We start from the raw sequence: 11,426 nt of genomic DNA on the forward strand, positions 1-11,426 counted from the left end.
GGTGAGTGCGGGGCAGGCGCGATCCTCCACCCCAGGCCTCCCCCCTGCGATGGGCCAGCATTAGGGGTGTGTGGCAAGTTTGTGGGTGCCCTCTGGGCTGTTTAGGATAGTGCACCCCATTGAGTAGGGAGACTACATCTGCCCCGCTTGCCCCCACTGAGCTATTGAGTCTACCTCATTCGGAATTAGTTGAGTGGAGCTAGAGCAGTCGGGGCTGGGATCTGCTTGTTGGGTTTGATATTTCCTTGCTGAGTCTTTTTCATTCACAACAAGCATCTCCAAGTGGGCTTTCCTTCAAATGCACCCCTAGGCCAGTAACCCAAGGGCCAAAGATTTAAGTGCCACTTGGCTTCACTTCTAACTTGCTACCTCTCGCCCTCATCCCTCCGTGTTGATGCACATGTCCCAGGATGAAGGTGCTTTTCCCCCAGTTCCAGGAGGTGTTGGAGTCCAGCAGGCGGGAGAGGGGGGCATGGGAGATATGGGACACGGGTGCCACTGATACAAAAGGGGATTGGTTCATGGCATGGCCAGGCCCAGCCCCTGAAAGGGGTGTCCCCTGCAGACTGGGTTCAGTGCACTACAGGTGCCAGCTAGTGAAGCTACACCTCTGGTACCAGGGGTGTGGAGTTGTAGCTGTGCTACAGCAATGTGTGTGTGTGTGTGTGCGCACGCACACTCCCTCGACAACACAACCAACCCACTGCCCCCACACACCCATATACTCTCCACTCCATATACACTATTCCCAATAACCAACATGCTCCACCTCATACACCCCCCAACAACACTCCTGACACTCACATATCCTCATATATCCCCCCACTCTCTATATCCCCCAACAGTCCACCTCCCATCCCACAACTCTATATCTGCCCAATGCCCCCCATGCCACATACACCCCCCCCAACACCCTCAAGTCATATACCAACCAAAACCTACACCCCATCCCTCAAACACACACATGAGCTGTCTCTACTTGTAGCTTTTAATTGTCTCCCGAGACACAAGACACCGTTGGTAGAAAAATACTCTTTGAGTGACAATAAATAGCATAGAAATGGCAGCTCCAACAATGAACACTGTGCAGTCCAGAGCACGCCCTGCGGTTCTGGATCAGCTTCTGGAACTTGGAAGCAAAAAAAACCCCAACCAGTCCTGGTTCTTGGCTGGCCAGCGCTGTACAACCCTGCACACCTGAGGTTGTTCTGGATCAGGGAGTGGGTTCTAGAATGATTGGAGGGGCAGTTTGCAATGTTCAGGTGAGTTCTAGAATGAGGGAATTCTGGAACAGTCAGATGGAGGTCTAGAAACAGCAAGAGAGGTCTGGAACAGCTGTGAGCATTCTCAAATGAGCAATGGCAACCTAGAACAGCTAGACCGGTTCTAGAATGAACAAGTTTTGCTAGAATGGTCAGTCAGAGTCTAGAATGAGTGCCTGTTGAACTGGGACATCTGGTTAGGTTCTAGTATGAGACCATGAATGGCTGGGGGGGGATTCCAGAGCAATCCAGAAGGAGGTCAGGCAAGCTCTAGTATGTTCCTGGAAAAAAAACTGCAAGCACAATGGGAATTTTGAGAAGGTTGCCACATCCCAAAAGGAATGGGAGGGTGGGGCTGCTATGGAACAGACAGGAAGGGGTTGTGGGAGGGTCTGGGATGGTTCTGAAGCACAAGGACATTCTTGGGCAATGATGGTAAAGGGATGGACAGGTTCCTGTCTCGTGGGTGAAAGATTCCAGGGAGCCCTGGAATAATCAAACACCGATGGCAGGGAAGGTTCTAGAATGTCACTGAAAGTTCTAGAGCTGAGGGGGAAATTCCAGATGGGGGTGAAATAATTGGGAGCCTGGAATGGAGTGTGTGTGTGGCAGGGTGCTTCTAGAATTATCTAGAATGACAGTGAAGGTTTGAAAGTGGAAGGGGAGATTCCAGATGTGTCTGGAATGAACAGGAAGTTGGGATAATGGGAAAAAGTGCTAGAATGATCGTAAAGGTACCACAGCTGAGATGAAATGGTTCCAGAAGGGCCCGGGATGACAGGGAACAGTTCTAGAATTGTCTGGAACCACGTGGAAGGTTCCTGGTCATGAGGCTGGTTCTTGAGCAGGAAGAAAAGGGCTGGGGAAGCCGTGCCTGTCAGAGCGCCAGCAGGGTGGGGGAGTTGAGGGAGTCAGATGATTGGTCACCACTGCTGCTCCCACGCCGGTGGGCAGAGCTGCAGGGCTCAGGCGGGAAGGTATGGCCAGCAGGGGGCTCCCCTTCCCCTGGGGCAGGGTAGTTGAAGATCAGGCTTGGAGTGAAGGGAGTTAGCGAGGGTGTGACCATCAGGGTGGGGGTGTGCAGGGCCTCAGGCTCCAGGACCCCGCTTGGGGGAAGGCTGATCCGTGGGGGCACCGGTGGTGGGGGCCGACGTGAGACTGCTGGGGGAGGGTCCGGGGACTCCTGCTTGACAGGGGGTGGGGCGGACGGCCCCCCCAGCTCCTCCTCCTCTCCCGAGGACTCATCCTGCACTTTGCACACTGGCCGGTGGGCCTCCAAAATCAGCTCCAGCCTCTCCTTCTGCTTTTGCAGCTCTGCAATCTCCTTCTGCAGGCCTGACTTCTCCTCCTCCAACTGGTCCGTCTCCTGGGGGGGAGAGAGGTCAGGGGGAGGCAGGACACTTGGGTTCTATCCCTGGCATGGGGAGGGAAGTGGGGTCTAGTGGTTAGTGTGTGGGGGGGTGCTGGAAGTCAGGAGCTGTGGGTAAAATCCCCAGCTCTGGGTGGGGAGTGGGATCTGGTGGGTTAGCACAGGAGAGGATGCGGGATGAGATGCCTGGTTCTGTCCCCAGCTCTAGGAGTGGGAAGGGCACATCTTGCCCTACAGCCATCACAGTTTGCGTGGCTTTGATCCCATCCCTTGCAGAGCCAGGCAGGGTCAGAACTTGCATGGGCAACCTCCAATGAGAACTGAAGGAGGAGTCAGTAGGGGGACTCTCCCCTCACAGCCAGGGCTGGCCCCAATGCCCCTGCATGGTGCTGGGGGCGCTGTGCTGCAGGGAGTGCTGGGGGGACTCAGTAGGGGGTGTTCACCATTTGCAGACAGTCCGTTAGCTCTTTCCTCCGGTTCCGGCACTTTGCTGCAGCCAGTTTGTTCCTCTCCCGTCGTACCCTGCGCCGCTCCTCTTCCTCGGGGGTCATCTGAAGTGGGGGCAAGAGAGGGGCAGGGGATTTCAAATGAGTGACAATGATGCCATATCTATCCCCTTCTATGCCAGTCCATGGACAACTGCCAAGGACCAGGTCCTTGTCAGGCTTTCACCCCAAGGAATAATACCCACAGGGATCCCTCACAGTGCATCAAAGATGCAGCCACCTCTGGGGTGGGGTAGGGGGGGCTTCTTATACAGGGATCCCTAACTCAGTGCTGAGATGAGATTGGGGTACTTTTCTAGTTAGGGTGGGGGAATTAGCTTTGGGGGAGGTATATAGGGATGAGGGGGGAAGGGGAAGGGTTGTTTTGGGGACATGGCAAGCATCCCCAAGGGTTAAAGTCTGGCTCGGGGAGCCAGCCCTCTCTGGCCCCAGTGGCTTCAGATGCTGCCTGGACTCCACAGGCTGGGGTGGTTGGGGAGGGAACACTCCTGGTATGCTGCTGGCCCCAGTGCCCCTTCCCTTCTGAGTCATCCTGTGGCTCCATGACTCAGCATGCTGTCATTTCCTCTCCTGCCTGCCCCCGGGGTGTGAACCCAAACGTCCCAGCCAAATCCCAGCTTGAATGATTCCCTTCTAAGACTAGAATGAGGTCTAGTGGTTAAAGCAATGGATCTGGGAGCCAGGGTTCCTGAGTTCTAGTTCTGGGAGGGGAGTGGGGTCTAGTGGTCAGAGCAGGGGGGCTGGCAGCCAGGGGAGTGGGGTCTGGTGGTCAGATCGGGGGAGCTGGCAGCCAGAGCTCTGGGAGGGGCGTGGGGTCTGGTGGTCAGAGCAGGGGGGCTGGCAGCCAGGGCTCTGGGAGGGGCGTGGGGTCTGGTGGTCAGAGCAGGGGGGCTGGCAGCCTGGGCTCTGGGAGGGGCGTGGGGTCTGGTGGTCGGAGCAGGGGGGCTGGCAGCCTGGGCTCTGGGAGGGGCGTGGGGTCTGGTGGTCGGAGCAGGGGGGCTGGCAGCCAGGGCTCTGGGAGGGGCGTGGGGCTGGTGGTCGGAGCAGGGGGGCTGGCAGCCAGGGCTCTGGGAGGGGCGTGGGGCTGGTGGTCAGAGCAGGGGGACTGGCAGCCGGGACTCCTGGGGGTTATCCCCAGGTCTCTGTGTGGGGACAGTGCTCTGAACCGGCCTTGCTAAGCATTTGGAGAGCTCCGGATGGACAGCGCCCTGTGTCCTGCCCGCGGTTCCGATGTTAGCCACTAGGTGGCCCCGCTGCCCTGTGGCGTTTGCGGCAGGGGGCCCAGCCCTAGGGCGGAATGAGTGCCAGCCACCCTTACTTGGTTCTTGTGGGAGAAAGGGACTCGCCTCCCCCCAGCCCAGGCGAAGCCCTGCTTCCCTCTCCCATCTCCTCCAGCCACTGCAAATCAGGGGGTAGCCTCCCACTGTCCTGGGGATTTGAAGTGGGAAACTGAGGCACAAAGCAACACACACCCCGGATTTCTGTCTCCCACCCCTCCCTTGCTCTAACCCTCTACACCCCACTCCCCTCCTGAAGCTGGGGGTGGAACCCAGGATTCTAGCCTCCCAGCCCCCCTAGGCTAGGCATTCACCCCTCTCCCCCCGCTCCAATAACTACCCTACTCACATGCTCACTGTGCCTCCGACGTAGCCCAGGGGTGGGCCCAATGGTGCGGATGACGCCTGGGCGGGCCCCGGTGGGGTAGGGGCCATAGGGGCGGGGGTATGGGGCAGCTGTGAAGGAGGAGGGGGAGGAGCAGGTGTTGAGCATCGTGGGCCGAACCATCCACTGCAGGTCCTGGCTGGAGGTGATGGTGTTGAGGCTGGGAACGAAGCTGGCAGCCCCTGCACTCGGACCAGGGGGGAACTTCTGTGGAGACAAGAGGAGGTGGCAGTTAGAGGAGGCCAGAGGCTGGAGGGGCGGCGGGGGAGGGTTTCCCATTGCTGTGGGCTGTACAGGGGGCAGGACTGACACACGGACCTGGGGAGCAGTGCTGGCTGCAGCTAGCGGAGGGCAGCACTGCCAGCATCACAAGGGCACCTGGTGCTTCCGAATAAAGATCCCCATTGCCATGGGCACCCGGGCATGGGGGAAACATTCCAGTCTGCAGAGGGGGCCCTGGCTTGGCTTAGGGGCCAGGGGCCAGCAGTGAATTGCTCCAGGAGCAAATCCTGAGTCACCAGCTACATTCAGTCTCCTTGTGACCTCAGAGATCCTTGGATGCAGCATGTCTAGGACGCAGGGAGGGAGGGGCTGGGAATCAGGACCCCTGGGTTCTCCTCCAAGCTCTGGCAGGGGAATGGGGTGTAGTGGGTTGGAGCAGGGAGGCTGGAGTCAAGTCACTTGAATTCTCCTTCTGACCCTAGGAAGGGAGTGACATCTAGTGGCTATGGGGTGGGTTGTAGGGGGGCTGGGAGCCAGGACTCCTGGATTAAATTCCCCACTCTAACCACTGACAACATGGGAGCTCAGGTGAGTCATTGCATCGCTCCTGGGGGAAGGCTCCCTAGTGGTACAATGGGATAACACAGAGAGGCAGGAAGCGTAACCGGCTGATGTTCATAAAGTCGGGGAAAGGAAAGAATTCCTTGCACCATGGGACTGGTGGGTGAAACTCTGCCCTGGGGGCTGCAGGAGGTCAGACAGATGATCAGAGCGGTTTCCTGGCCTTAACGTGACTGGCTTTGTGAAGTGAGGGAAGGGGCTGCTATTTGAAAAAACAAACAAGGAAATTCCAGGTTTACATTTGGAGAAAAATCAATTTTGTTAATGGAAATTGCTAGTGTCCAGCTGAGCCTGGAGAGGACTTCAGAGGTCTGACAGCAAGTCAAATACTACACTGGGGCTCAGGGCTCCTGGCTCCTGCCACTGACCTGGGGAAGGGCCTTTCGCCTCTTAATGCCTCCATTGCCCCTTCACAGATTATATGGCCAGAAAGGACCATTGTGATCATCTAGTCTGAGCTCCTGCATAGCCCAGCCCCTAGGACCGCCCTGAACTAATTCCTGGTTGAACTAGAGCAGACCCGTTAGAAAACCATCCCGTCTCGATTTCACAGCTGCCAGTGCTGGCAGTTTGTCTGTTTAGACTGAGAGATCTTTGGGGGTAGGGACTGTCTCTTACTGTGTGTCCACGAAGCACCTGGGACAATGGGATCCCCCTCCCCTCTCAGCCCACAGTCTCTAGGTGCTGCCCTAATACACATGATAACCAGGAAAGAGGTACAGCTACTCATGGTACAAATACACTTTAAATCATTGTAAAGTGCCTCTTTGTCATTCAACACGTGTCCCCAGGCCCCTGATGAGGCTTCAGAAGGTTCCATATTTAACATCCCTCCACCATCCCCCCCCCATTATTGTCTCTGACAGTTCATTTCACCCTTCACCCTCTGTGACAACATAGGGATTTTCTGTAACATTATTATGAAGCCTCTGTGTTCCTCAGTTTCCCTCTGTACTTTGCATTGCTCCCCAGTGGAGGAAAAGGGTTACACCTGCTCTTGGGGGCAGTGAGGATGGGAGGTGTGGGTGCTGCCTTGCTGCCTTGCCCACAGGGAATGGGTCTTTAAAGAATTGATTGAAACCGACCCAGACCAAGAGAGGGTCCAGGGAGACAATGGAAGTGCCAACAATTGTGCAGCAGAGGGAAGCTTCCGTGGGTGGGGTTGTGAACTCAGCTTGGCTCTGCCTGGAGACAAAGAACTGGGAGGTCACCAGCAGAGGCTAAAGAGTCGGCTTCTGGACCAGGCTGGCTGCTCGCACCTGGGACTGATGGCGGGTCGGGGGGGAAAACAGAGTCTGAAATGGAATCGCCTACAGCTGGGCTGGTGGGTTGCTCTGGCTTGGCTGGATGGGCTATGTCTTAACCTGTAGTTCTCTGTGCTAACCTAAGGACTTCCAGTGCTGGGTTGCAGGTGACTAAAGGCCCCGCCTGTTTGACAAGGGCTGTCTGGCGTCACTGCACATGCATCCTGAGGTGCATTAGTCCCTGAAGAGTGGACAAGCCTCTGACTAGGAGTCTGTCTCAGCGCAGTGGCTGGGCAGCACACCCGGTGTGGCGCAGGAGGGCTAAAGCCCAGAGGCTCAGCCTTAGCGGCGGCAAGGCTGCATGGCCTGCCCTGAAGGAAAAGTGGGGCCCGTTGCTGAAGGGGTTCCTCCAAGAGACTGTTTAAAGCTGGGGCCCAGCCCTGAGGCTGTGGATCTGTGAACCCTCCCACCCCAGTGTTGTGTGTTGCGGTTGGAAATGCTGTAGGTGGGCTCTAGCTCCCAACAGTCAATTAAGGAGTGGGTGGGGGAGATTCTGTGGCCTGCGTTGTGCAGGAGGTCAGACTAGACGATCATAATGGGCCCTTCTGACCTTAAAGTCTATGATTCTAAACCCACCCTGCTGGCCTTGGGATTTTAAACCCAGAATCGGTGCAGAGGCTTCTATTGGGGTTAAACCTTTGGGGGTCATGGGGTAATCCAAATCCTGATATCTCCATTTTACAGATGGGGAACTGAGGCACAATCAACAGAGAGAGAGATCTGCCCTGGTTCACAGAGCAAGTCATAGGCAGGGAACCCAGGAGTCCTAACTCCAAGTCCCCTCTTCTTCCCCTCCACCCCCCAACAGTAGACTCGCCTCACCTCCCAGAACTGGGAATAGAACCCAGGAGCCCTAACTATACCTAACTATTAGGCCCTATGTCACCCTGGCAGTGCCCCCTTTAAGCCCTCAGACAAAGCCCCTTCCATCCCATACTCAGCCTGTCTGAATCAATACAAAGCTGTTCTGAAACCCTTTACAGCTCATGCTGTCTCTGAGCATGGTGGCCAATCACTGGCTAGGGGTTCCTACCCTCCCATCCCAAAGACACAGGCCCTCATAGGCTTTGGGAGAATCCCCACTGGTGATTGGCAGTATAGTGTGTAGGATACACAGCTGCATGGTCAGGATTCCATTCAGCAGGGGACAGAGTGGTACAGGCACAGCAGCTGGTTTGGTGCAATAGGCAGAGGGGCAGATACCTTGCTAGTGCCATGCCATGCCCACTGTTTGCCTCCTGCCCAGATTTAGGGGTGCCCATGTGGGTTACTTATTACATGAATGGGGCAGAGCAGAACAGGAAGGTTTAGTGTCTCTTCCCAGCCCCATCACCTTTTTAGGATCTGGCGAATGTCAGGGGCAGAGCCCAGGCATGGGGCAGAGGAATTCAGCTCCTTGGAGCTAGGACCAAGGGACTGACAGGCTCAGGGGGTGGAGAATGGGATACAGGACCCTTTCCCTTGAGAGGCCGCCAGCTCCAATCCAGCCCCCATGCTGCAAGACTGGCTGGCTCAGGGATATGGGGTCTTCCCCTCTAGAAGGCGCCAGCTCAGATCCAGCCCCAGAGCCACAGCATGACAGCTGCTTCTGTCCCATGCCCGTTGGGTGGCCCCCATGTAAAATGAGTTTGCTGGGTCTCAACATAGTGCATGGGCCCCGTCCCCACCTCGGCACTAGCCAGTCCTCTCAGCGACAGAGAGACCAAGGGCTCAATGGGGCACAGAGACCAAGCACCTGCCAGGGTGGGTGAAGACAAGACAGAGGGCTCCGTGCTGCCACTCTGGGCACACACCGGTGATTCCAGCTCCCAGGGCCCCTGAGTCAGCATGATCCTCTGGCATGCTCCTGCATGTGAACAGCAGGGTGTGCGCAGAAATCCTGCCCCCCGATAACCCTCCCTGTGTCCTCCCCACCCCTTGACCCAGTTTCCCTGGCCTGGTCCCTCCCCAGCTCTGGCGTCCTGCCCCAGCTCACTGTGCTGCATACTGGTGCAGCCCAGCCCTGGGGCAGCAGACTGGCCACGCCTTCTGTGTCAGACTGAGAACACCTCCGGGAGATACTGCCCCCGGGACTGGGGACTCCCCCAAAACACAAAGGGGGCTGGGCATGGGAGCAGAGCTTCCCAGGCACTGAATCTTGGCTGCCACCCTACTCAGGGCTAGTGGTTAGAGAAGCTGGGGCTGGGAGCCAGGACTCCTGGGTTCGCTCTGGGAGGGGAGCAGAGTCTATTGGCTTAGAGCAGTGGGGGCTAGGAGCCAGGACTCCTGAGTTCTCTTTGCAGCTCTGGGAGGAGAGTGAGGCCTGGTGGGTTGGGGGAGGGGAGGGAAGCTGGGCGTCAGGATGCCTGGGGTCTCTATCCCCTGTGTGGCAGCTGTTCACAGGGGGCCGGCAGGCACTGCAGCTGGCTTTGGGGTGGGGCTGGCAGCTGTCGCAGGGGCGACCTTATGCAAGAGGAAATTGCTGAGGAATCTCGGCTCCCTGGGACACAGGCTGGGGTGAATGGAGGGGCCACCGGGGTGAGCGCAGCCCGTGACTCAGCCCCGCCGGTTCTGGTGACTCACCCGGCATGACTTGGCACCATGGAGCTCCAGCCGGGAGCGCGGTGCCTCGGGAGCCAGCGGAGGGGGGGAGCAAGAAGGGAATTCCCCCATTCGCTCTCCGTCTCCAGGTCTGTCCTGGTGCCACTTTCTGCCGTAGCCTGGAGCCCCAGCCCCACCCCCCACAACACTCATCCAGCCGCTGGGGGAGGCGGGTGTCTCACAATTTGCCAGCGGGGGAGGGCGGGGGGGGGGGGCTGGGAGTGTGTCCAGCCCTGGGGTCTGTCTACCCCCCCCCACACACACACACTGGGCTGCCTGGGTCCCCACCGCTGGCTCCGGACAGCCCAGAGAGGGAGGCGAGTCTTAAACCCTGCCCGGGGAGAGCTGGCAAAACAGACTGGCCCGGACACCCCCCACCCCCTGTTTTCAGCCCTGTGGCTTACGTTCTGGACCCGTCCTGCGGGGCACGGAGGTGCCAGGAGGTGAAGTGGGTGCCCAAGAGAAAGGGGAGCAGAGCTGGCACGAACCCAGGAGTCCTGGCTCCCCCCCGCTCTAGCCCCCGAGCCCCTGCTCCTCTCCCTGAGCTAAAATACCGTGTGTCGGTCAGCCCCACAAACCCGCTGAGGATGGACACCCTGGTGCACCTGCTTCCGCAGCCCCCTCCTGGATGGGATAAACTGTGTGCCATAAACCCTGTAGGATGACAGCTGGCGAGGAGTCCCCTCCGCTGGTACAGGTGACTCTGTGGTGTCTCCCTGCAGCTGCCACTATGTGGCTGGGTGGGGGCAGGGACACGGACACGGACACCCCAGGCCCGCATAGCGCCAGATCACTACAAGGGGGGCACTCAGGCAACAGCGAACGAGGGGAGCCCCCCCCCATCGCTCTGCTGTAGAGCGCCGGGTGGGGGAACCCCCTACATTCCTCAGCCATCGGCACGCGAGTGCCTGCGTGCGGGAGGGGGAGGGGGTCAAAGCAGCGGCCGCCACGCGGTGGGGTGAATCAACCCAGAGTATGAGTCACACCCCCCCCCCCCCCGAAACGAAACAGAGCGAGAAAGGAGAGGGCAAGAAAACAGACGGGGAAAGGCTGGAGCAGGGCGGAAGGGGATCAGTGACTGGCGAAATAGGGCAGAAGTGGCTGGCAGTGCCTAGAGATGTGGCGGAGCAAGGGCTGGACAGAAGGAAAGGGGTGTGTGGAGACAGAGTGTGGGTGTGTATAGACAGCTGGGGATGGGGATGGCTAGAGACTAGATTAGCCAGAGGGGTGGGGATGGGGACAGAATGACAGCCAGTGGGGGACAGGGGCGCTGGGACAATTTGTACAGTGGGGGAGCTGAGAGCCATTGAACCAAAATGTAACCCTGGATATGATGGGAACCACTTCAAGCCAGGGCCCCCCAGCACCTAGGGCCGGAGAGGTGTGTATGGGAACAGAGAGACAGACAGAGGAGGAGGTGTGTATGGGGGCGAACAGACAGATAGAGAGGGGGAGGTTTGCATGGGGACGGGGGGCACACAGCGGGGGAGGTGTGCACCTAGACGGACGGACAGACGGAAGGGGAGGTGTGCACCGGGACCGACGGACAGACAGGTGTGCATGGGAACGGGCAAACAGGGAGGTGTGAATGAGGACGGCCGGACAGATAGACAGACACAGGGGAGTGTGTGTGGGGACAGACAGACCGACCGACCGAGCTCTCGGCCCCTTGCCCCGCTCGCCCCTTACCTGCTGCGCTGCTCCCAGAGTCCCTGAGGCGGCGGCCGGTCCCATGCTGCGCAGGGCAGGGTGCTGAGGGCGAGGGTTGTACGAGGATCCCGGGCCGTCCGCACTACCCGCTCCATAGTCCCTGAACATGTCTGGCTCTCCGCTGGGGCCGTGCTGTGCCTAGGTCAGTCCAGTGAGCGCCTCTCAACTGCCTCCCGCCTGGTTACTTTTT

General features: G+C 58.5%; 1 protein-coding gene across 1 annotated transcript; it reads right to left on the bottom strand.

Moving 5' to 3' along the window:
* Positions 1-2,139: 2,139 nt before the first annotated feature.
* Positions 2,140-11,344, bottom strand: FOSL1 (FOS like 1, AP-1 transcription factor subunit). The gene is made up of 4 exons (XM_065408248.1): positions 11,216-11,344; positions 4,764-5,006; positions 3,075-3,182; positions 2,140-2,628 (listed from the first exon to the last, which is right to left on the bottom strand). The coding sequence occupies exons 1-4, from the start codon at positions 11,342-11,344 to the stop codon at positions 2,140-2,142; spliced, it is 969 nt and encodes a 322-aa protein (XP_065264320.1).
* Positions 11,345-11,426: the final 82 nt, after the last annotated feature.

Source organism: Emys orbicularis, chromosome 7 (genome assembly GCF_028017835.1).
Source record: "Emys orbicularis isolate rEmyOrb1 chromosome 7, rEmyOrb1.hap1, whole genome shotgun sequence".
Taxonomy (NCBI): domain Eukaryota; kingdom Metazoa; phylum Chordata; order Testudines; family Emydidae; genus Emys; species Emys orbicularis.